Consider the following 26,797-nt stretch of genomic DNA (forward strand, 5'->3'; position numbering starts at 1 on the left):
ATTTTTGTAAACTTTATATATTGTTTGCGGAATTTAATTATTGAGTTTATTCCCTGAAAATGTCGTATACTTAGTCCTTATGATTGCCCATGTTGTTGTGCTTTTTGAAGTTCTCTCTCTCTCTCTGTTATTTGCTATTTATATCTATTTATTTTTCCTGTATATAGATGGAAGTATTTATTTAATGCTCTTGCTTTTCCATTTGGAGTACTCCCTTGAGTGATAATTGCAAATCTGGCAAATTTCTAGAGTTTCTGTTTCTTTGAGAATGTCTTGACTTTCCTCTCATTTTTTTAAAAATAGTTTTTATTGTGCTTTAAGTGAAAGTTTACAAATCAAGTCAGTAGTATGTCACACAAAAACCCATACACAACTTGCTACATACTCCCAATTACTTCCCCCCCCATGAGACAGCCCACTCCCTCCTGCCACTCTCTCTTTTCGTGACCATTTTGCCAGCTTCTAAGTCCCTCTACCCTCGCATCTCCCCTCCAGGCAGGACATGCCAACATTGTCTCATGTGTCCACCCGAACCAAGTAGCTCACACCTCACCAGCATCCCTCTCCAACCCGCTGTCCAGTCCCATCCATGTCTGACGAGCTGGCTTTGGGAATGGTTTCTGTAGTGGGCCAACAGAAGGTCTGGGGGCCTTGATCACCATGGTCCTTCCAGTCTCAGCCAGACCATTAAGTCTGATCTTTTTATGAGAATTTGGTGTCTGCATCCCACGTTCTCCTGCTCCCTCAGGGGTTCTCTGTTGTGTTCCCTGTCAGGGCAGTCCTCGGTTGTGGCCGGATGCCATCTAGTTCTTCTGTTCTCAGGATGATGTAGTCTCTGGTTCATGTAGCCCTTTCTGTCTCTTGGGCTTGTTATTATCTTGTATTCTTGGTGTTCTTCATTCTCCTTTGATCCTGGTAGGTTGAGACTCATTGATGCATCTTAGATGGCCACTTGCTGGCATTTAAGGCCCCAGACGCCACTCTTCAAAGTGGGATGCAGAATGTTTTCTTCGTAGATTTTATTATGCCAATTGACTTAGATGTCCCCTGAAACCATAGTCCCCAAACCCCTGCCCCTGCTTCGCTGACCTTCAAAGCATTCAGTTTATTCAGGAGACTGCTTTGCTTTGGTTTAGTCCAGTTTTGCTGACCTCCACAGTGTTGAGTGTTATCCTTCCCTTCACCCAAAGTAGTTCTTGTCTACTATCTATTTAGTAAATACCCCTCTCCCACCCTCCCGCCTCTCGTAACCACAAAAGAGAGTGCTCTTCTCAGTTTAAACTATTTCTCAAGATCTTATAATAGTGGTCTTATACAATATTTGTCCTTTTGCAGCTAATTTCACTCAGCATAATGCCTTCCTGGTTCCTCCATGTTATGAAATGTTTCACACATTCATCACTGTTCTTTATCGATGTATAGTATTCCATTGTGTAAATGTACCATAATTTATTGATCCATTCATCCATCTATGGGCATCTAGGTTGATTCCATCCTTTTGCTGTTGTAAACAGTGCTGCAGTAAACATGGGTGTGCATATATCTGTTCGTGTAAAGGCTCTTATTTCTCTAGGAGTGGGATTGCTGGGTATTATGGTAGTTCTATTTCTAGCTTTTTATTTTCCTCTCATTTTTGAATGACACTTTTGCTGGGTAAAAAAAATTCTTGTTTGACAGTTGTTTTCATTCAGTATTTTATATATATCACTCCATTGTCTTCTGGCCTCTAGAGTTTCTGTGGAGAAATTCACACTGATTTCTTAAGAAAGACCCTTGGTATATTGTGTTTTTCTCTTGCTGCTCTCAGAATTCTGTCCTTGTCTTTGGTTTTCAAGAATTTTATTAGTGTATGGCATGGAGTTGATCTTTTTATGTCTGTTCTGATTGGGGTTCATGTCGCTTCCTGTATTTGAAGGCTTTGCTTTCTGTTCAGGTCTGGGAAATTCTCTCTGATTATATCTTGGAAAATTGTTTCTATGCTTTTATTGTTGTCATGGTACTCTGGGATTCCAGTAATTCTAATGTTATATTTCTTAATTGAATCCCATATTTCCTTTTGAGTTTGTAAGATTTTCTTTGTTCTTTTCTCGTGAGACTTGATAAGTTCAGTTATATTGTCTTCTAGTTCATTTATCCTGTCTTATGTCTGTTTGGCTCTATTGTTGAATGTTTCTCTTGCTTTTTAAATTTCAGTTACTTTATTCTTTAGTTCCAGTAGTTCTCTTTGTTTTTGTTTTTATGTTTTCGATTTCCTTGTTTAGTCTCTTATTTGTTCTTCCATTTGTTTGTTGATCTTTACTAGTTTGTTTTTGGTGTGCTTTTTGCTTTCTTTAAACATATTTAGCACCATATCCTGAAAACTATCAATTTTTTATGTAAGTCTGGTTTCCATCAGAGAAATTGCCTCCTTTTCATGTTTTGCTTTTGATTGGTCTTTCTTCTCTTGTGATTTTATTTCTATTACTATTTTTCATTGGACTTGGGCCATTTTGTTCTCTCTTTTTACTTTAAATTTTGTATTCTGGTTTTTGTGAGAAAATTTCCTGAATGGGCACCCTGGTGGTGCAGCTGCCAAGTGTCCAGCTGCCAACCAAAAGGCTGGGACTTGCACACACCAGCTGTTTTGTGGGAGAAAGATGTGGCACCAATAAGAAAAAAACAAGAAATTGATAAAGCACTAATTAGGGTATTTAAAGAAATGGTGCCAAATTAGGGTGTTTGGAATCCAGAAAACTTGAAAGCATTGAGAAGGCTGAGAAAGGCTTAAGTTCCAGCCTTTGGGTCTCCAGGCTCATCTTTGTTCCTGCACAGGAGGAAGCACTTTGTCAATTTCTTGTTTTTCTTTAGAAGCTTATCTCCATGTAGGATTGATACAGATTTTCTACATTCTGACAGTTTAAGCTCATTTTTTCCTTACTTTAACTCTATGAAGCTGAAGTTCAGGTTGACTTGTTAAATGGAGTCTTTAAACCCTCGTATGAAGAGTTACTATATGAATTTTGGTCACATACGTTGCCTTTTTTTTTTTCTTAATTGGATTTAGCTATTACAAATAAGTATTTTTGTTATCCATTTGCCCTCTGTAGTATTTTCCTCAGGCTGTCAAATAACAATCGTTGTTGTCATTGTCATCATCGGTATCATCATTGTAGGAGAGGACAGATTTTGTAGGAAAAGTTGGGAGGATAGAACTGGAGGCAGTAGGTGGAAACTACAGGAAGTGGGCCTTTACCTCAGATAAGAAAGGGCTTCCTAACAACTGTGCAAAGGTGGAATGAGCTGTCTTCAATGAATTTACTTAATCTCTTTGATCCCCAGTTTTATCTTCTGTAAAATGAACATAATACCAACCCTCATTCCATAGAGTTGTTGTGAGGTATGAAAGAGTTAACCCAGTAAAGCACTTAGCCCAGACCTGGCACGTACTTATATACTTAATAAATATTTGTTGAATGAATAAATGGAGGTATACTCTCTGCCTTGTACAGCCACAAGGAACTGTGTATTTGTCCCTGAATGCCCTTTCCCTCTCTCTTTCGCCCTTTTCCTCTTAATTAGCTCATCTTTTAAGAGTCAGGCCCTCTCCAGGAAGCCTTCCCTGACCCCTACTGGGAGGTTAGGCCACCCTTCCCACCTACCCCCACCCCCATCTGTGCTCCCCTCGTGCCGTGCCCGTAAATACCACTTATCACACTGTGGAAATTATCTTGTTGTGTTTCTGTCTTCCCCATGAGATTGTGAACTTCTCAATGGCAGGAAGTTTGTCTTAATCACCTCAGTGCCTTTAGCACCTGCCACAATGACTGTCACATAATAGATGTTCAATAAATGTATGTGTTGATAAGGATGGGGATGAAATCCAAAGCGTAAGACTATGTGAAGATGCTGATTTATCTTTCTGCAGTGGCAAGTCTACTTTCGAAAACAAATATTTTTCTACAGGATGCTAGGTGTGAAAAATCCAATGTAAAAAATATTGTTATTTAAAAATTCTAAGTTTTCCTGCTTTTCTGAAGAAAACACATTCCCAGAGTATAGGAGCAGCCCTGGGTGTTGGGTACACTTCATGGCTACCAGCTAAAAAAACGTCTCTGGTTGATGAATAAGAAAATGTCCAGGGAACCATGTGAAAAGTATGTGTAGGCTTCTCTCCTTAGTTTGGCTCATACAGATCCAAGTGTGGCTGGCTTTCTGACTGGGAAGTGCAGTCTGTAATTGTTGGATTAGTGATTTGCTGCTTTGGAGTCTTGGGTACACTTCTGATTCTTTACCAATGTAGCTGCATGGCTTTGGGCAAGTTGCCAATTTGTGTAAATTGGAAATAATAATGACTACTTAACAGAATTATTTCAAGGAGTGAATAGATTATCATGAAAGTGTACACCAGGAGGGCAGGGATTTTGTTTGCTTTGTTTGCTGCTGAATCCCTTGTGCCCAAATGGTGCCTGGCACACAGTAGGCACCTTGTAAACATTTGTTGAATGAACGAGGGCTGAAAAAAATAGTAACTGGTAATAGTTCCATTTCAGCAAATAATTTTTTTTTTTTTTTAACCACAATGGTAAGAAATTACCTTATCAATGGTCATTTTCAGTTATGTAAACATAAGTACAAAAAGGAATCACTGAGGAGCTGGTTAGTTTAACGTAATTTCTCAGGCCAGTTAATTGTTGCCAGCAATTATGTGAGACTCGCTATCGGGAATTTTACCCAGGCATCTAAATTCTCTCATGAAAGCAAGTGATTTTTTTTTTTTTTTGTAAACTTCCCAATGACTGGGTTAGCTTTCAAATGTCTAAAAAAAAAAATTTCAAATGTCTAGGACCAAGAAATTCAAGTCCATGTGCATCTTAGGTCTCTCAGCAACTCCAAACACTGTTGCTAAGCCACTAGGCTGATTCAGATGACCTTTTAAATCAAATGCAGTTTGCTTATTATGTGGCTGTTGGGATTGCTTTTTTGTTTTGCAAATAATGGAGAGTTTCCTATCTGGGCTGGGCCTGTTAAGTTGGAATAATGATAAAAGCGGTTTGTTCACTTAAAGAATCCAACCCCGTGTACAGTTTACTTTAAAAATTTACTTGCAGTTGAAAACTGAGACTACTGTTTTGCATGGGAGTTTTCCCTTTTCTTAACAAAACAAAACAAAAACAAAAAAACTTTTTGGAGCGAATTTTTTTTTTCAAGGATGATGTTATTAAGTTGCAATTGAATTGATTTTTTTCTTTTTTTTTTTAACGGAAGAGCAGTAACAATGAAACGGAATTTAAAGTTGTATTTTAAACACACATATACTTAATGTGCGTAGTGTTTTCTCATGTAATTTGTACATTTGCCTAGACAAAGTTGACTGCATGAGTTTTCAGACTAAATTTTTATGAGAAATGCTTTCACAGCTATTTTTATGATTTATTTACCTCTGTCTAATCCTAAAACTCATGCTCATGCGATCGAGTATTATTTGACAATAAAAGGGAATGACTACTGATACATACTATAATATGGATGAACCTTGAAAACATTACGCTAAGTGAAAAAAGCTAGTTGCGGAAGACCATATATTATATAATTTAATTTATATGAAATGTCTGTAAAGACAGGTTAGTGGTTGGGGCTGAGTAGGGGGCAGGGATGAGTGGGATGGAATGGGGAGTGACTGCTAATTGTATGAGATTTCTTTTTGGGGTGATGAAATGTTCTAAAATTGATTGTAGTGGTGGTTGGACAACTCTAAATATACTAAAAACCAATGAATTGCATACTTTAAATGGGAAAATTTGTGGTAGGTGAATTATATATCAATAAAACTGTTAAGAAATAATATGGGGGATGCTGTCTGTGGTTGTATCATTTTTTTACTCAGCTAAACTAAACAACCTGTTTCATTCTGAAATGTATTGTGTGAACCAGCTAAGACTCATAACCTAGTAGCATTTCCTTAACTGTAAAGCTAATGCAAAATGAAGATCTTTGAGTAAGGCCCAAATTTTGTGAGTCCAGATCCGTGGTTGTTTTTTTTTCCCCCAGTTCTACCACCCTATTTCCTAAAGAGCTGTACTGAGAGGGAAGTATTATATATATATGTGTATATATTTTTTTTTTATATATTATATATATATGTGTATTTATATACATACACACACACAAAAAAAAACACTGCCTTTTTTTAATTACTACATTCTGAACAGTGTAGATCTCATTGATTTTTTTATTTACTTTTATATTTGGTGAAAATATACACAGCAAAACCACTCCCATTTCACAGTTTCTATACGAAAAGATCGGTTATTTTGGTTACATTCTTCACGTTTGTCAACATTCTCGTTATTTTTGTTCTAGTTGTTTCACTTCCATTTACTTAATCTCCCCCCCCACCCCACCCCCACACCTTCTCATCTATGTTTTAAAATAGCTGTTGACCCTTTGGTCTTAAAATTTTTTTTTAACTCAGTACACAAGGGTGACAATCTTTACTCTCTGGGCTTTACTGTTACTTTGTTTAAAGGTGACTTCAGGTTTTTTTTGTTTTTGTTTTTTTAAGGGCTAAGAGATGATTTTTTTTAAGAGATGATTAGCACTTTCAGATGTGGGTTTTTGTTTGTGTGTTGTTGTTCTTAAATCACTTTGGTGATTGGGTCCTAAGAAAGAAGGAAACCAGCATTAATTGTAGCTGGCACTTGTGCTTATTAAATACTTCCACATGTACCAATTGGTTTAGTCCTTACAATAGCCTTATGAACTAGGCCTTATTTTCTCAGTTTTACAGATGAGGAAACTAAGTTAGGTAATTTGCCTAAAGCCACATAGCTATTAAGTGATGAAGCTGGCATTGGAATTCAGGCTTCTAAATTCCAAGTCCCAGTACAATCAAGGTTGATCCATGGAGCACCACCTTTAGTCTTCTCTGATTCTATTTCTTACACCTGGCTGCAGAAATATTGTCCAACTCCAGTGGGAAGCACCTTTGTATACCACAGATTAGATCCTCAAATCAAATCCCTCAGGTTATAAGGTTATAATTGTAGGTGTTGTACATATAGTAGGTTTCTCCTATCTTATCTGACTGTGCATATGAAAAAGTAACAACCTTTTCTCCCCTCTCTTGCAGCAATGGTGAACTAGACCCATGGTCAGGAGGTGGAGTAACCAAGAACATCACAGACACTTTGGTTGCGATCAACATCGCAGATGGTGCCCATCATTTAGATCTCCGAGCCAGCAATGCCTTAGATCCCAAAACTGTACTGTTAGCCCGCTCCTTGGAAGTTAGATACATGAAGCAGTGGATCAGAGATTTCTATACCCGTCAAGGAAAAGCAGTACTGAACAACTTTTGATCTTTTTCAGTTTCTTCTTTTATATTTACTCCACCCACATTCCTGTTCCCTTTGATTTTCTACATGTAATTTTCCCCCTCTTTTATCATTAGATTTGATGAAGGGAAGATTGAGATAGAAGAGAGGGTGATGGTGGTGAGAGCAGCCTTCCCATTAGTCTGATTTCCCAGGTCCTCGCCATCTTTGCACCACCTCAGGAAGAATCTCTTTGTGACAGCTCACACACATAAGGAACCTTAATAACTGGAGCAGAATCCTGACTGCCTTTGACAAGAAGGAGAGTCAATTCCTTTGTTTCTCTGCAAGCTGTGATTGCTTGGTTTGGAGGCTGAAGTCTCTTTGGGTCCATTTGTCACTCCCCACCCCCTACCCCCAAAAGAGAAAAAAAAGAAGATAGATAAAAATGATGTAATTGCAGCTGGTAGGATGTCTGATGCCAATCCAGGAAATGGGAGCCATTCCTTTTGTACTTGATTTATTGACTTTGTGCTGTAAATAAAGAATAAGGCTGGACCTTATACCTGTGTGTTGCTTTTAAAGCTTACTCCAGCTATTGGGAATGCTGTGTACACTGCTTGGCTGTTTTTGGAAAGCCCTTTAATTTCTTCTCTTCCACTTGGCAGCTTTTCTTGGTTCTGGGATATTTGCCACTGTGGTGCTGCCAGGGAGAGATCTGGCCTTTTTCTGCTCCAATTCTCTTTGTTTCTAGGTTCAGTTTTGTGATAATTTGGTTAAATTCTGCCAGTTTAGGAAAATGACTCAGTTTTGCCTTTCACTTTACGTCTAAGCAAGCTTTTACATGCTGTGGTCACCAATGATACTTTAGTTAGAAGCTTTTAAAAATGATCAAATCAACTATTTAGGAGGTAGAATGTAGTTATGTTGAGCATTTTGTTTTATTTATTTAATTTTTTTTTTTTGGTAGTTGTTGCTGCTGTCATTAAAGCCAGAAACGTCAGGACACTAAGACGCAGGTGCACAAGCGCTTTTCTGTATGACTTCCAAAGAGACAAGCTGAGTAATTCATGCAGGCAGCATATTTGACATTAATAAATGGCTGAGCCATTCCTATTTCCAAGGGTTTGGCTTCTTTCAGGCAGCTCTTACACTGAAACCTTTCTTCAGAAGAGCCTTTCTAGGATAACAAATAGGGTTGGATCAAAACCTTTCAAGGACACAGAGACTAACAGTTTTCTACTCTGTTGAAAGATTTCTTCCCCCTTGCTTCTTTTTATTTTCTCTCAGTAAGTTTTTTTTCTTCCTCTGCCTTGGGAACATTTTCTGTTTTTTTAAAAAAACTGTACCTTGAGCTCAATCTTTTTTTTTTTTTTTTTAAATGCAGATACTGTGTTTATTCTTGGGTGGGAGACTGAAATATTTTCCTTATTTTTCATAGGTTTTGGGAGAGACAGGAAAATCTTTTGTCTTGTTTCAGAAGCCTTCAGTTCTCACTGTAATGAGTTGTCCACCAAAGCCTTTGGTTAGTATTTTCATTTTAGCATCACAGGACAGTTTGCTGGGGTGAGAACTTAAGAGTCAAAACAAAACTAGTTTTATTCTTTGTCAACTAAGAAGTTATATAATGCAGTGTTTATGGGCTTCATAGAGGATATTCTTCCTATTTAATTTAGGGTATTTTCCTTAAACCTTTTATTTGCTTAAAATCTTGAAAATGCTTTGTCATTTCATTTAATATTGATTGTTCGGATGAGTTGCATATTTGTGAAGGAAAAAATGGCAAAATATTTATATTTTCTTGCAGACATAATTTGGTCCTCATGCACATGTTTCTGTGTACATTTCATTGCCGACAGCAGCTCTAACTAAAGTTAGCCTAATTATAATATGCTAAAATCTAATTTTAAGTTGAAAAAGAATTGGAACATCAAATGAGCCTTATTATTTAAAGCATCCCTCCATGGTGCTTTTAAAATACAAGGAAAGAGAGGCATAGAGAGTTGTCTTTCCACCCCCAGCTCCCTTTTTTGTTACTTAACTGCCTGAAGTCAGAACTAAAGAAATTTAGGGATCTTAAAAAGAAAAAAAAATTTTCTTTTTTTTTCTTTAGGGGAATCTGTAGAGCCAAGAGATTCAAAAGAACCAATGTCCAGGCTAGCATATTAGAGTATGACGACTCCTCACAGTCCAACCCCATCATTTTGTAGATGATGGAATTGTTGCCCAGAGAGGAGGGACTTGTCCAGTGCCTCACAGTTCATTTTTGGCAGAACCAGGGCTTGGATCTTGATCTTTCCATCTAGGTTTCTCTTTACTTTATTGGTGTATGTTAAGTGCTGTCTGGATTTAAGCAACAAAACTCCATCAAACCAGCTTAAGCAAAACCAAAACCTGTTGCCGTCAAGTCAATTTTGACTCATAGCGACCCTATAGGACAGAGTGGAACTGCCTGGCAGAGTTTCCAAAGACTGGCTGGTAGATTTCAACTGCTGACCTTTTGGTTAGCAGCTGAGCTCTTTAACCACTGCACCACCAGGGCTCTGCTTAAACAAAAGAAGGAATTTAATGAAAGCACGCAGGAATGGCTCCAGGACTTGGGTAATTAGAAATCATCAGAGATCAGAGCTAGGATCTGGAAAGTTATTAAAAGTCAAGATTGCTACTTTGAATAGAGGTCACCAGTTGTTAGCCTAGCCTGTGGGTTAGTTTTGGTTCTTAGGTATTTATGTTTGGCCAGCAATGTTTGAAATGTGCATCGGAATTACCTGAAAGGCTTGTTGCAACGCAGATTGTTGAGCTCCACCCCAGAGTTTCTAACAGTCTTGGGGTGTAGCCAGGAAAGTTGCATTTCTAACAACTTCCCAGTTGGTACTAGGGGAATCACACTCTGTGAAATTCTGAATTTGAATTGCTTCAGAAAGGACATGTTCCTTTAGTTTACCTCATACCTGATAAGTAGGTACCTTTAAAGAACAGGAATTTATTGTCTCAGAGTTGGGGAGGCTAGAAGTCAAATCCAAATCAGGACATTGGCTCCTGGAGCTACTTCTGTATCAGTAGCCCCAGGATTTCTGTGGCATTCCTTGGTGTTTCTTGTTAACTATCTTCACCCTGTCTCTCTCTCTCTATTTAGTATGCTCTTTTTTATAACTCAGAAGTGATTAGGTTTAGGACCCACCCTACACTGCTATGACCTCATTAACATAAACTATTTCCAAACAGGATCACATCCACTGGTACGGGGGTCACGACTTCAGTACATATTTTGGGGGGACACGATTAAATCCATAACAGTGGGACTTGTCTGTCTTGTTCATCTCTTAAAAAGTGCCTGACCACCTCCAGTTTAGTGCCCACCCAAACCAAACTACTGCTGTCATGTCAATTCTGATTCATAGCAACCCTATCGGACAGAGTAGAACTGCCACATAGGGTTTCCAAGGCTGTAAATCTTTATGGAAGCAGACTGCCATGTCTTTCTCTCATGGAGCAGCTAGTGAGTTTGAACAGCTGACTTTTTGGTTAGCAGCCAAGCACTTTAACCACTGCACCAGGGCTCCTCCAGTTTAGTACACATAGCTAAATTGTAATACTTTGCTAAATGTCTCTCATCCTCTTTTTAGGAAGATGAAGCTCTCCAAGGACAGGGACTGTGTCTTAGTCCTCCTAGTAATACAGCATCTAGCACAGGGCCTGGCAGCTAGTTCTGAAGAGGCTTTCCATAAATTTGTGTTGAATGGATACAGTTCAGGGTGGAAAGGGCAGGACTTCTATTCATCTCTTCTCTATAATCAAGAGCCTTTCACAGCTCACTGATGTACTCATGAGACCTCCTGCCCATGTCTTCCCTTGATCTTGGAAAGGGGATTTCCTAGTAGTGAGTACCTCTAGAACTTGGACTTTCCAATTTGCCCTCACTTCAACTGCATGTGCCCCTGCTTTTCTCTGCCAGTCCATCAGCCTGGCATGTGTTGTCAAGGGGCTGAATGTAACTCTGCCTTTATGTTAGGTGAGAACAGGACACTGACCAGAAACCAAGCCATTCAAGTGGATGGATTTCTCTGGAGCTACTTTTCAGTGCAAAGGGTTGAGGCAGGTGCTGGTTCCAGTAGATTTGCTACCTTTAATAATGGGGATGGGAGGATAGAAGTTTGCAATAGCAGAGCTGGAAAGCAATCTTAGGGCTATTTGGCTGTGTATGTTTGTGTGTGTGTGTTTAATATGTAAGAAACTCAGGCCTGGAGTGTGAAAATTATTTGCCCAAGATCAACATGTTTATTACTCATTTATTTATTTTTATCTCACTTGGTCCTGAAAGGGTTTCAGGTGCCTTAAAGATGTACTTAGAAACAGCATAAGTTGCACAGAGAGATTTAAAAGGGGTAGTGATATAAAATGGATCTAAGCATGCAAACCATAAAGCAGCTTTTATCAGGCGGGTTTCATATAATGCTAGTAATGCCAGAAGTTAATAGCTGTTACATAAAAAAGAGGTACCAGGGTCCAAAAAGTCTGACATGGTTAAAACAAAGTTAAACAGATTATCTTCCCTGCGGAATCTCCCACACCATTAGTATACCATGTGCATTGTGAAACACCAAGAATGTGACATTTCCCAAACTTACTTGATCCCAGAATCCTTTTTTTCATGGAATGTTTGAGGAATTAGTGTTCTGCCAAACGCGTGCTGGGAAATTCTATGTATTTTCTGAAGCGTTAGCTTTCTAGAGGCATCTGCAAAAAGGAAAAACAAAGTAGGTTAAACACTTCACACTGTGCTTGGATAAAAACAGACCAATCAATCGAGGGAAACCCAGGCAGGAACTTCCTGAATGAACTTCACAAAAGGCAAAAATGTAATGAAGGAGATCTTCAACTTCTCTACATATATTGCTGAGTTTCATTGTGTTTCATCTTACATGATCCTGCAGTATAGGTGAAAGTCATCATACCAAAGTATAAAAATAATTCTATAACAAACCAATAAAATATACTACAGATATATAGTTCCTTGCTGATCTGGCTTAATCTAGAAATAGATTTTACAGTATATGGAGGGGTACTCTCAGCCAGAATTTTGCCAGAGAAACATTCCTTGGCTAGTTAAAATGCCTTAGTAGATAATTGAACAGGGAGAAGGAATGAAGCTTTGTGGCACAAATTAAGTAGTTTAAAGAAAAAAAAAACAAAACAAGCTCGGATAATTGAACAGGGAGAAGGAATGAAGCTTTGTGGCACAAATTAAGTAGTTTAAAGAAAAAAAACAAAACAAAACAAGCTCGGACACCTGAATATACCATGACCCTGCTATGGGACCAACTGTAGTTCACCCAGCTGTGTGAAAGCAGAGCCAAGACTAGGAACTAGGTCTTCTTTCCACCACAGATATGTTTGCCTCTGTTAACCAAACTTCCTGTGTGGCTTTGGAAGAGTGATTTTTCATGGTTTTTCTTTGTTTCTTAACTCCTGAAGGTACATAGCCAAAGAAAGGTTTACAGAAAATCTTCAATCAATATATCTAAGATATTAAACTCTAAATAAAACTTTTTGCTCGGGTGAAATTTAAAGTGCTATGACACTGAGGTTATACAACAAATGCCCCTTAAAAAAGTGCAGTAAGTGGAAGAAACCAGATGATATAAATGACTTGTTTCTCTCAACAACAAATATGTGTTTGGGAAGTCTCTGTTGTGGTTGACAGAAGGCATTTCATATGTTACCGTGATATCGGTTCATTTGATCTATCCATCTGCCTTCAGGACAGAAGATATAAAGTAAACTGGTAAAATAGCCACCTGCTTTATCTTTAAGAAACTTATGGTTAGAGTTCTACCGTTTCTTTTGTTTCTGTTTCTCATGCTGTGAAACCTTCACCCTCAGGAATTCACTCTTTACGTCCAAACGGGTGGCTTTCAACTTGGGATAATTTCCTCCCCCAGGGAACATTTGGTGATACCTGACGACAGTTTAGCTCGGCTGCTAACCCAAAGGTCGGCAAGTTTGAATCCACCAGCTGCTCCGTGGAAATCCTATGGAGCAGTTCTGCTCTGTCCTACAGGGTCGCTATGAGTCAGAATTGACTCCATGGCAATGGGTTTGGTTTTTTGGTTTGAAGACAATTTTGCTTTTCACTGCTGGTTCAGGGTGGGGAGGGGTGCTACCGCCACTTAATGGGTGGAGACCAAGGATGATGCTAAGCATCCTACAATGCACAGGACAGCCCCCCGTCCCCCCATGACAAAGAATTATCTGGCCCCAAATGTCATTAGTGTCAACACTGAGAAACCCTGGTCTAACCTAAATCTCCTCTATCGTAATTTAAGGCCCTTTCCTCAAGTTTTACCCTGCAAAGGAGATGAAAACCTGAATGTTAATTCCTTTCATTCATTAGCCTTACCCTTCCTCCTCTAAACTGTACAATAGCACAATGTTTAGTGCAGACACTTTCTTCTCTAAAATTTAATAACCTTTATTTTGGAGAATGATTCTAAATTTACTCCTTGAATACCCTCCCCTGGGCTAAATAACCTCAGTTCTTTGCATTGTTTGTTCATTTATTATGTGCTCATTCAAACATTTGTTGAATGTCAGGCCTGTTAGGTAGTAAGAATTTAAAGCGAAATCCAGTTGTTGTTCTCAAGGTTAATGAAGAAAGATGGTCACAAAATCAGATGATTAAATACATTGGGCTATTTGTGTTGTGTGCAGGATGTTGTGAGAGCATGAAAGCAGAAGTGATGAATTCATCCTGAAGGTTTGAGGAAGACTTTAAGGAGCAGTAACTCTTTGCCAGGAGTCAGGCACCAATCATGTGAGCGAAACAGACATAGATAGCTCCTGTCATTACGGAGGTTATAAAAAGAGCAAAGGAAGCCTCCCTTCTATTGCTTGTACTGTGTTTTATAGACCTCAGAACTCTTCTCTCTGCCTTGTCACATTTGAACTTCTCAGTAACACTGGGCAGGAGGTAAGGTAGGTATTATTTCCATTTTATAGAGGGAAACTTTTGGCAAAAAAAAATTCAGTGACTCTCTCCTACCCCCAACTATGACCACAGATCTAGTAAGTGGCTGCTGTCTGATTGCAAATTCTGTGTTTTTTCTCCTCTTCCTGGTTCCAAATGCAATTTAGCAAAGGGGCACACATATCACTTTCTACTCCCTCTTTGCTTCCTGTCTTCAGCTCGATCTTCGCTTCTGTTTTCTGCCAGCCCCAGTGCTGAAGGAGTTTTCCAGTCTTCCCAGTTCCACTTGCAGAGGGAGTACTGAGGGAAGGCAGGATTGAGAGTTACTGTCCTGCCACTGACCATTTGCAAAATCGTTTCCACCTCTATTTCCCGAAGTTTGTGAGGAATAGGGAAAACTGAGATGTGGAACAGAAAATCCCTTTTGTTTGTCTTGGTGTTTGATAATGTATGCAACCTCTCTGGGTGGTTTAAGCGGTTTAGGTACTTTCTATAAAAGGGATCCTTTAATGACAAAACTAATGTGATTATCTGAGTGAGTGTGAGAGGCGTATTCAAGGCTTAAAGAAAATCTGTTAGAATAGCTGAATGTATCTGCTTAATCCTTTCTCTAATGTGGCTGAACAATGCTCTGGGAAGCCATTGGTCCGTTCTTTCTTCTAGTAAATGCCTCGTCTCCAGAGTTAGGGACTGTTTGCAGCTTTTGATACCCTTACGCTTCACCTTCTCAGCTGCACAAAAGCACAGGAAAAGTCTGGAGGAGCCTAAAGCACTGAGAGAAAAAAAGTATTTCCTCCAAATGTTGAAGGTAAAATGTATAGCACATGGCTTGCTTTCTCGGGGGCATCCGGAGAAACGAGGGCTTCAGAGGCCACCAGAAGGAATGCATCTCAGCAGAAGGCTCAGTTCTGGCACCTGCTTTCATTGGGTGCTGGATGGCAGATGACTTTGTGGAAGTTTAAAATTTTAAATAAAAATTTTAAAGCTGAGTGTGAAGAGTGGCTTAGCTACTCCTTCTTTTGTTTTCTTGGGCAGAGGACGTGTAAGAAGGAAGAAAAGTGATTTAGGTTTGAGTCCTGAAACTTGCTCTGTGGCTTTGGGCCAAAACCATATCCCTCCGAGCCTCTGTTGTCTCATTCATAAACTTAAAGCTAATAATGCCTGCCACATAAATTCATTATCAGAATCAAAGTGAAAATGAATATAAATGAGAAAGTGCCACAGCCAATCAGAACATCATCACATAACATGTTATACACTTTTATTTTACTTTATTTAAAGTGTTTTTGATTCATGTTCTTTCAAGAATGTTCCACTTTTCTTCTGTAGACATATAATTCAACTTAACAAAATATTGACTACTTACCATATGCTGGGCATTATGCACTTTTCTGAGGATACAGATATGAGTAAGTCTTTGGCCCTTAAGGTGGTCACAATTAGTAGGGAAGGCAGACACATAAAATACAGTTTGAAAAATGTACATGCGAAGCTATTAATTCTAACTTGGGGTCCTTTATAATAATAGCTAAACCTTACATTTGTTGTTGCATGCCACTGAGTTGATCCTGACTCATAGCCAACCCCAAGTGACAGAGTAGAACTGTCGCGTAGGGTTTTCTAGGCTGTAACCCTTACAGGAGTAGATTGCCATATCTTTCTCCCGTGGAGCTGCTGGGTGGGTTTGTACCATCAACCTTTCTTAGGTTGCAGCTGAGCGCTTAACCGTTGTACCACCAGGGCTCCTTAAGCCTTATGTGGTGCTTACTATTTGCCAGGAGTGGAGCCAATTGCTTTAAATTCATTCCTCATTCGATCCCACAGCCCTGTGAGGTAGGAGCAATGATCATCCCATTTCACAGATGAAGAAGCTGAGGCTCAGACAGATCAATTAAGTAACTTCAAAGTATCACAGCTTAAGTGTTAGGTCACATTAGAATCCCAGGTCTGTCTTTACAGTGTATCTTACCCATTTTGCTGTGCTGTATCCCAAGCCAAGGAAGACTTCCCAGAAAAGGTGATAACAGCCGAGTTTCAAAACACACTAGGAAGTTTTCCAGCTATACAGAGGAAGAAGGGCTTTCCAGGCAGAGGGAACAGCACAGGTAAAAGCACATTGGCTAAAAAAGCATTTTGTGCAGAGAGGAACTAGAAGCCGTTTGTGATTAGTGGTGGGGTGAGCACAGTGGTTAGGAGCTTGGCTGCTAACCAAAAAAAGGTCGGCAGTTCGAATCTACCAGCTGCTCCTTGGAAACCCTGTGGGGCAGCTCTACATTTGAATCCACCAGCCGCTGCTCCTTGGAGACCCTGTAGGGCAGTTCTACTCTGTCCTATAGGGTCGCTATAAGTTGGAGTAGACTCGAAGGCAACAGGTTTGGGTTTTTGGATTTAGCGGGCTCAGGTAGGTTGTTGGAGTAAACAGAGGCTGGATTATGATATCCATACTGCGTTCGTGTGAAGAAAAAGTAGGTCAGTTATTTACTTTGATTACTTTGTTTATACCTCGTCTGTCCAAAAGCTTTTGCAGCAAAGTGGGAACTGTTGCCACCTTTATGGTGCAGAATCACAAAATATACAGGTTTTAGAATCAGAAAACTTTGAGAATGGAAGGTATTTAGATACCATGAACTCATTCTATGCAAGAGGAAATCAAGGCTGAATGCATTTAAATGTTTTAATCTAGATTATAAAGCAGTATAATCAACTGAGCTAGGAATACTTGGGTGTTTTAGATGAATTACCAAGTTAAAGTGAACATTAAATGAGAGTGACAAGAGTATCTTCAGATGCTCCTAGAAATTTACAGAAACTGGTGAAGTGAAAGGAGGAAGAGATGCAGTTGATAATTCCAGGGAATGGAAGTGAAGCCCCTCACTGAAGCTGTAGGATGCTGGAAACACTTGGAGACACTTGTGACAACTCTCTTTGAGAGTAGTGTTGGAAGTGTAGGTGGGTGTCTTTGTTGGGCTGAAGCTGGAAGTCAGGTTTTCCTGGAAGGAGCTAGCGACACCTTCCTATGTCTATGTATTAATTTTCACGGCTAGTTTAAGTGAGTGCCTGGTACAAATGTGGGCTGATTCATGCTCTCACTGAGCTCACAATCAGAAAGACAGAAAAGGCAAGAAATTAATTGCAACAAACTGGGATTAGTCATATAACAAGAGATAGGATGTTATAGCCCGTAAAGGGGTGAGTAACCTAGTTCTGGATGGGTTAGGAAAAGCATCCTGGAGGAATTGACATGTAAGCTAGGGCCTGAAAGATTAGTTAAGCGTATGGTGAAGGGGTAGACAAAGACTGCTCTAGACAAAAGGAACTTGGTGCACATACCCTAAGGAGAGAGACCATAGCACATTTGGGAAAATTACCTTGAATGTGCTATTACCATTTTGAATAAGTGGACTGTAGTATGTGATTTAGAAGTGGCTTGAGATGTTTCGCTGACCTCTCTTACCCCAATATTTGAGGTTAGATAGCTGTGGTTACGTATAAAGGTAGCTTACCAGAGGGTGTCACATCTCTAATGGAGGAGAGAGCAGGAGCTGGTGTCTTAGGGGTACATTACACGATTTCACAAAGCAAAACTCCAATATTCCCCCTCCCCTTGTCACTGTAGCCATCCCACTGACCTGAGAACCAGTCTCCCCAGTGAAGCTACTTCTCACCTCTGAGGTGGAAAACAAAGAGGCATGAAATCAATGCTCCAAGTGTAAACTAGACAAATAAATGTCAGTGCAGCAGGAGGGGAGAGCAATCAGAGGAGAAGGCCTGAGTGATGGTGGTAACCTACTGAATTCCCAGGTCACAGAGTAATTTACTGACTGGTCCTAGGCCACTGGATAATTATCTAGACAGCTCTAACTCTGGTGCGAAGCCTCCTGCTGCTCATGTTATTAATACTGGCAGCAGCCAGCAGGCGTTGGTGGGAGCAGAGAAGAACAAACTGAGTCCCAGGCTGCTGAGTAAATGTAGAAGCACCTTCCAGGGTCCACTGAGTGAGACCTCACCAGGAAAACTAGCTGGCTTTAGTCCAGCTGATGTGTGGTCCCCAGGGAGAGGCTCCCCAAGTCCTGGAGTTTGACCAGTTGTGTCAAAGAACCTCTGCCCTGTTCCCCCTTAGAGCTGGCTGGAAAGTGATTTTGTGGCCCCCCACCCCCACCCCCAGAATAACTTAGTATCCATGGAGCAATGTCAAACTCTCCTCTTTGACATGGCGTGGGAATTAGACTTCACTGCACTCAAATGGGGTCAGGGAAAGTGGTAGTGTCTATCCTAGGGTTTAATCATTTGGGAACTCGACCTTGAGCAACCCTGAAGGAATTTCAGGGGTCAGTTGGGCTGAGGGTGGGGCTGTCTTGTCCCATATTCTTCTTTAAAATGTGACAACATGTGTAAAGTAGCCACCACACAGTTGATTTTCAGTCAATGCGAGCATACTTCCTTCTTCCTCCTCTTATAACATTACTCGGTTAACAACCTCCTGACTCATTTTTTCATCTTCTTTTCCCTCTAGTCCAGTGGTTTTTAAGCAGGGGCAATTTTGCTCTCCAAGGGACATGGGCAATGTCTGGAGACATTTTTGGTTGTCCTAATCGAGGGTGGTGGTGGAATGTGCTACTGGCATCTAGTGGGTAGAGGGCAGGGATGCTGCTAAACATCCTACAGGGCACAGGACAGCCTCCACAACACAGAATTGTCATGCTCAATATATCAATAGTGTTGAGGTTGAGAAACCCTGTTCTAGGAGATTCTGCACACTGGCACCAGAGTAACCCATTAAAACACAGATCTTAAGTCACTTTCTTGCTTAAAAGGCTTCAAATAGTTTAGTTATCATAAATGAATTTCTGATTATTCACTTAATATAGATGGAGCACCTGCCCTATGGCAGGCACAGAGTTTGGGTATGAGACTGCCCGTATACATCTGGCATAGACAGTGCCCTTGAACAGTTGATCACAATACACTGGTTTCCTGTCATCTCTGGGTAAAGTTCAGTCAACTGAGGGTGAAGAGGGGAAGTGGGGGAATGGAAAATGAGAACTTGATGTTAAGGCACGAGGAGTGAGTTGTTCTGTGAGACTAGGTAGAAAGGACAAGAAACAACCTTCTTGATGAGGTGGAACTATCTACACCCAGAGGGGAAAATGTGTGTTTCTTATGTAAGCAAATAGAACTCCCAGCTTCTCAGACTTCCCTTGTGCCCCCCTCTTTGCTCAGGCTCTCTGTTCAAGTCCTTCTCATCTGTTCCACAAATGAATTGAGCCCCAATGTATCCGTCGTATGTAATGAATTAACTTCTCTCCAATATACTTTTTTTTTCCAATATATCTAGAAATGGTCCTAGCTATGTACCTTCTTAGAATTTTTAAAAAGTCATTCAAAATATATTCTGTAGGACAATTATCTCATGGACCCTTGCTGAGAAAGACTACTAAACATCATTTCTTTATGGTTTGTGTTTTAATTGAATTCTTAAATAACAGTCCCTCACCATTAGCATCTCTTGTGGCACATTGTCTTGGCATTTTTTAGATATTGCAGGATTATTTTCAAAAAGCTCATAGCAGTTCACCCACACGTAAGAAATGTAAAAGGTGAGAACCTTTTCACCAGCCCGGAATTTTATTGCTGTTTGTAATTTTGGCCAATCTGATAATATCTCATTGTTACCTTGATTTGAATTTTACTGAAAACTAGTGTGTTTGGACAGATTTGTATTTATTTATTGACCATCTGTATTCTTCTGTTCACAACTTCTGCTCATTTTCAAAATTTGCCTTTTTTTTTCTGCCAATATGTAGAAACACTTTACAACCATTTGTTTTATATTATATACCATAAATATTTTTCCCAGTTTGCTATTTGTCTTTTGACTTTCGTATGGTATTTCTTTATGTTAGTCAAATTAATTAGGGTTTACTGAATAGATTGAATTTTCCCAAATGATTTAAGATGCCACCATTATTATATATGAACAGTCTTCCCCATATTTAATTGGTCTGGATCTATTTCTGAGCTCTCTTCTATTCCATTGATCTATTCATGTCCATCAAATAGAGAATAATTGAATAATTTATGGCACATCTATATGATGGACTGTTAAGTTTTGTGAACTTGATTTATAACTACAAAACTCACATGTTTTCTTTTAGTGCAACTGTGGTTATAATTTTACTTTTAAGCATTTGACCCTTGGGCTTTAATTGTGGTAAAGACTGAGGCAGAGATACAACTTTTTTTCTAGATAGTCACTGAGTTAATCATACATCTTGGTTAGAATACAATTTGTCTTACATATTCAATTTTGTATAAGAAAATGTCTCTATTTTCCTTTATTGTTTTTGTACTACTTAAGTGAGGTCTACCCACCCCAAGATTATGTAAATATTCTCCCAAACTTTTCTATTGGTTTATTTTTCACATTTTAAAAATCTTTCAAACATCAAGATATTTTTGTATGTAGCATGAGGTAAGGCTCTAATTTTGCTTTATTCAAGATTGGCAAGCCAATTAAGCCAACATCATTTATTAACTTGACCACCCCTTTCTCAATGAAATGAAATGCCACCTTTGTCATTTTGTATTTCCTGATAAGCTTACATCTATTTCTGAACTCTCTCTTCTGTCTCCAAATTGGGTTCCTGTTATACCCCAGATTTTTAAATGGCTGGCCCCTTCATGTTATTGGAGTCTCATTTTAAAGGCATCTCCTCAGTGAGGTTTTTGCTGGCATCCCATCTCCAGCCATTTTCTATCCTGCAACATGCGTTAGTATCTTTGTGGCCCATTTCACTGTCTGAAATGACTTGTTCCTTTATTTACTTGTTTGTTTTTTGTCTGCTTCACCTGATTAGAGTATGAGATCCACAAGAGAAGGGCTTTTTTCTGTTTCGCTCATTATGGCTTCCCCACAGAATGGTGCCTGGCACATGGTAGGTTTTAATACATGTTTATTTAATGCTGAGTGGATGACTGCTCCATGGATCTATTTTCTGTTTCTCTAACAATATCATACTACTTTTTTTTTTCTTATTACAGTAGCTTTATAATAAGTTTTTTTTTTTATTAAAAATTTTTAAAAACAATAGTAAACTTACAGGGAAGTTACAAATACAGATTTTTTTAACTTGAACTTTTTGTGAGTACTTCACCGACTTAATGCCCCACTCTCAGATACTTTAGTGAATATTTCTGACAATGAAGGACATTTTTTTATGTAACAATGATGCATCATCAAAATGAGGAAATTAACACGTTGCTATTATCTTATGCTCAGACTTCTTTCAAGTTACACCAATTGTTCTGATAATGTCCTTTATAGCAGAAAATTACATTTCACAATTGTACGTTGCATTTAGTTGTTGTCACTTTTTCATTGTGGAACAGTTCCTAAGTGTTTCCTTGATTTTTATGACCTTGACACTTTTGAAAATTACTAACCAGTTATTTTGTAGAATGTCTGTTTGGTCAGTCTGATGTTTCCTCATGACTGGATTCAGGCTATGCATCTCTGGCAGGAATTTCACACAAGTAATGCTGCGTTCTTCTCATCACATCTTAACTAGCAGCACACGATTTTGATTTGTTCGGTTACTTATGATATTCACTTTAATCATTCAATTAAGGCAGTATTGGCCAGGATTCTCCACTAAAAGTCACTCTTTTCACTTTGTAATACTTTAAGTATTTTATGGGTAGATCTCCCTGAACTTTCAATTTATTGACTTATTTATTTTATTCAATGGGTTTTAATCTGTTACGATATTTGTTTTGCTGCTAAAATTGTCTCTGATTTAGCCAGTGGGAACTCCTTCAGGCTGGCTTCTGTGTCCTTTTGACATATCCCCATCATTGTTTGAGCATTGTCTTGCTTTCTGGAACAAAGAGATGTTCCAGACTCATCTGTACTTTCTGTACCCCAGCCCTGCAATCGACCATTTTTTCAAGGAGCGCTGTTCTCTTTGGTGGAGAATAGTATTTTAGAAGACAAGCTCTGGACACTAATTGTACTCATTGCTAGTGAAGTGTTGCTGGTCCCAGATCCTCTCACTGAACAGAATTAGGGAAGATTTATACACACACACACACATACATACATGTGTTTTTATTTCTGCATCTATCAATATATATTGAGCACCATGAGTTTACACTGATACCTCTATTTTCAGTCCAACATCACCAGGTTCATGCTAGTTTTCTCCCTGGCCTTCTCTTATTTGTAACTCCCTTTTCTGATAGTAGAAACCCAGCTCTCATTATTCTTAATGTATTCACGTAGTTGATCAAACCCCACAAGTGTAATCAATCTCCCACAGATGTCACGATGCTCTCTGAGCACATGTTAGTTCTTACCCTGTTCAGTGGATACTTTCAGATGAGCTCTCAAGCTTCCTCCATTGCAGACCCCTACCTACTTGGCCCCGTCTAATGCTGCCTTGGTACTGAGTTGTTAGGTAAGGGAAAGAGGAAGAGGGCTTTAGTAAATTTTAACATCTGTAAGGGAAGTTCTTCTTAATATTCTTAAACTTTTTTTTGGCCTGTTTCCACTCATTTTTTTTTTTTTTAATATAAACTTTAAAATTCATTTCCAGAGATAAAAACTCATTGGGATGCTAACTGAAATTGTGTTAGGAAGGACTGAAAATTTTATATTGTTAATTAAATATTTCTATACAGAAACTCCCTTTCTGTATAGAGACTCTGAAACTGCTCTCAAATGTTGAGTAGCTAAAGCAAAAGGAAAAAATGAAGTAAAAGCTGAACAGAAAATTTCAAAGGGTGCCTCAAGAAGACAAAGTATGATTATGATTACATGTGCAAAAGAAACCAAAAGGGAAGAACAGTCCCAGCATTCCTCAAGCTGAAAGAACTGAAGAAAAAAAATTAAACCTCGAGTTGCAATACTGAAGGATTCTATGGGTATGATGGTTAAGACTGTGTGTCAACTTGGCTGGGCCATGGTTCTCAGTGTTTTGGCAGTAGTATGAGGTTGTGATCACTTTACTGTTGAAATTTGTTATGTGATCACCCCCATGATGGAATCTGCTGAGTGGTACTGGTGGGGGTGGGGCCTGTGGTGGCTCACTGCTGTCAGCCTTCAACTCTCCACCCTCTGCCACCTACTTCCTTCCTGCTCACCTTGCCAAGGTTTTTCGCTTGTTCTGGATCCAGTAGCTGCCTCTTGTGTGACCTCTGGTTTTTGGGACTTGAGCTAGTGGCTTACCTGTCAACCTTGGAATTCCTTGACTGTCACAGCCTGTGAGTGGGAGCCTAGCTCTCTGACCTGCTGATCTTGGATTTGCCAGCTTCTGTGGCTGTATGAATTGGGAGAGGCCTGTATCCTGATCCATAGACTTGGGACGTTCCAACCTCTATAATCGCATGAGCTTTTTCCTTGATATAAATCTCTCTGTCTATATATTTATACATTTTACTGGTTTTGCTTCTCTAGAGAACTCAGCCTAAGACATTTGGTCCTGAGAGTCATTCTAGAAAAACTCATGCAATCCCCACTCAAAAGTGAACAGTGGCAGCACTACAGCCCCTTTCTGGGACCTCCCTGAAGGACAGTGGTGAAGGGAAATCCTCCAAGTGGGCAGAACTTTGTGCAGTGCACCTGGTTGTTCACTTTGCTTGGAAGGAAAAATGGCTAGATGTACAATTGTATACTGAATCATGGGCTGTGTCCAGTGGTTTGGCTGGATGGTCAGGGATTTAGAAGGAACATGATTGGAAAATTGGAAACAAGGACTTATGGGGAAGATATATGTGGATACACCTCTCTGAATGGGCCGAAGAAGTGAAGATATTTGTATCTCATATGAATGCTCACCAAAGGGTGACCTCAGCAGAGGAGGATATTAACAATCAAATGGATAGGATGATGCATTCTGTGGAAACCACTCATTCTCTTTCCCCAGCTACTCCTGTCATTGCTCAATGGGCTCATGAACAAAGTGGCCATGGTGGCAGGGATGGAGGTTATGCATGGGCTCAGCCACATGGACTTGTACTCACCAAGGCTGACTTGGCTACAGCCATTGTTGAGTGCCCAATCTACCAGCAGCAGAGATCAACACTGAGTCCTCGATATGGCACCATCCCTCGAGGTGATCAGCCAGCACCCTGGTAGCAAGTTGATTGCACTGAACCACTTCCAATCTGGAAAGGGTAGCATTTTGTCCTTACTGGAATAGAAACTTACTGTGGATATGGATTTGCCTTCCCTGTATGCCATGTTTCTGCCCAAACTATCATCTGTGGTCTTACAGAATGCCTTATCCACCATCATAGTATCCTACATAGCATTGCCTCTGATCAAGGGACTCACTTCACAGCAAATGAAGTACAGCAGTGGACCCATGCTCATGGCATTTATTGGTCTTACCCATCATCCTGAAGCAGCTGGCTTAATAGAATGATGGAATAGCCTTCTAAAGACACAATTATGGTGCCAGCTAGGTGGCAATACCTTGCAGGGTTGGGGCAATGTTCTCCAGGAGGCTGTATATGCTTTTAACCAGTGTCCAATATATGGTGCTGTTTTTTCCACAGCCAGAATTCATGGGTCCAGGAATCAAGGGTTGGAAATGGAAACAGCACCACTCACTATTTCCCCTAGTGACCCACTCACAAGATTTTTGCTTCCTGTCCCCATAACCTTATGCTCTGCAGGTCTAGAGGTCTTAGTTCCAAAGGGAGGAATGTTCCCACCTGGAGACACATCACTGATCCCGTTGAACTGGAAGCTAAGAATGCCATCTGACCTCTTTGGGCTCCTTATGCCTCTGGATCTACAGGCAAAGAAGGGAGTTACCGTACTGGCTGGAGTGATTGATCCTGACTACCAAGAGGAAATTGGGTTGATATTACATAATGGAAGTAAGGAAACCCTAGTGGCATAGTGGTTAAGTTCTACAGTTCAAATCTGCCAGGCGCTCCTTGGAACCTCTACGGGGCAGTTCTACTCTGTCCTATAGGGTCGCTATGAGTCAGAATTGACTTGACAGCAGTGGGTTTGGTTTTGGTTTTTTAAAGGAAGTAAAGAAGAGTATGTTTGGAATGCAGGAGATCCCTTATGGTGTCTCTTAGTACTATCATGTCCTGTGATTAAAGTCAATGGAAAACTACAGCAACCCAATTCTGACATGACTAGTAATGGCCCAGACACTTCAGGAATGAAGGCTTGGGTCACCCCACCAGGCAAAGAATCACAACCAGCTGAGGTGCTTGCTGAGGGCAAAGGGAATATGGAATGGGTATTGGAAGAAGGTAGTTGTAAATACCAGTTATGGCCACATGACTAGTTGCAAAAATGAGGACTGTAATTGTTATGAGTATTTCTGCTTTGTATGTGTGCATCAGATATTTTTGTTTTCTTCACTTATAAAATATAAGATGTAAATGTGGCTAGTGCATCTTTGGTTGTACGTGTGTTACTTGTATCATGTTAAGTGCAAGTATGACTGGGTTCGCCAGCTTCTGCGGCTGCATGAATTGGGAAAGGCCTCTATCCTGACCCACGGACCTGGGATGTTCCAACCACTACAATCGTATGAGCTATTTTCCTATGTGAATCTCTCTCCATATATATTTGTACGCTTTACTGGTTTTGCTTCTCTAGAGAACCCAGCCTAAGACAACAGGGAAAATATGAAATGATGCAGGAAGCATCAAAAGAAGTTGGAAGAAATACACAGAGTCACTGTACCAAAAAGATTGCTCAATGTTCAACCATTTCAGGAGGTAACATATGATCAGGAACTGATGATACTGAAGGAAGAAGTCCAAGGTGCACTCAAGGCATTGGCAAAAAACAAGGCTCTGAGAATTGACGGAATACCAATTGAGATGTTACAACAAACGGATGCAGCGCTGAAAGTGCTCGCTCATCTATGCCAAGAAATTTGGAAGACAGCTACCTGGCCAATCTACTGGAAGAGATCCATATTTATGCCTATTCCCAAGAAAGCTGATCCAACCAAATGTGGAAATTATTGAACAATATTATTAATATCATATGCAAGCAAAATTTTTGCCTATTCCCAAGAAAGCTGATCCAACCGAATGTGGAAATTATTGAACAATATTATTAATATCATATGCAAGCAAAATTTTTCTGAAGATCCTTCAAAAGCAGCAGCAGCAGTATATCAACAGGGAACTGCCAGAAATTCAAGCCGGATTTAGAAGAGGACATGGAACCAGGGATTTCATTGCTGATGTCAGTCAGATCCTGGCTGAAAGCCGAAAATGCCAGAAAGATGTTTACCTGTGCTTTATTGACTATGCTAAGGCATTCAACTGTGTGGATCATAAGAAATTATTGAGGGTTTTTTTTTTAATCTGTTTTACTTTAGGTTAACTGATTTAAATGCTAATCACATATAATACTTCATAGCAACACCTTGACTAGTGCTTGACCAAATGACTGGGAACCATAACTGTCTCAGGCTGGGTTCTCCAGAGAAGCAAAACCAGTGAAGTGTAAAATATATATAGAGAGAGATTTATATCAAGGAAATGGCTTGCACGA

The 26,797-nt window shown here is 39.7% G+C and overlaps 1 protein-coding gene across 3 annotated transcripts in view; it reads left to right on the forward strand.

Moving 5' to 3' along the window:
• Window positions 1–7,867, forward strand: part of PRCP (prolylcarboxypeptidase) — a 103,058-nt gene extending 95,191 nt beyond the window's left edge. For all 3 annotated transcript variants that reach the window (XM_049889642.1, XM_049889640.1, XM_049889641.1), the window contains one exon: window positions 7,109–7,867. In XM_049889642.1, coding sequence (XP_049745599.1) covers window positions 7,109–7,337 — 229 coding nt within the window. In that variant the 3' untranslated portion in view covers window positions 7,338–7,867. The remainder of the gene's footprint in view (window positions 1–7,108) is intronic.
• The last annotated feature ends 18,930 nt before the right edge of the window (window positions 7,868–26,797 follow it).

This window comes from Elephas maximus, chromosome 7 (assembly GCF_024166365.1).
Source record: "Elephas maximus indicus isolate mEleMax1 chromosome 7, mEleMax1 primary haplotype, whole genome shotgun sequence".
Lineage (NCBI taxonomy): Eukaryota > Metazoa > Chordata > Mammalia > Proboscidea > Elephantidae > Elephas > Elephas maximus.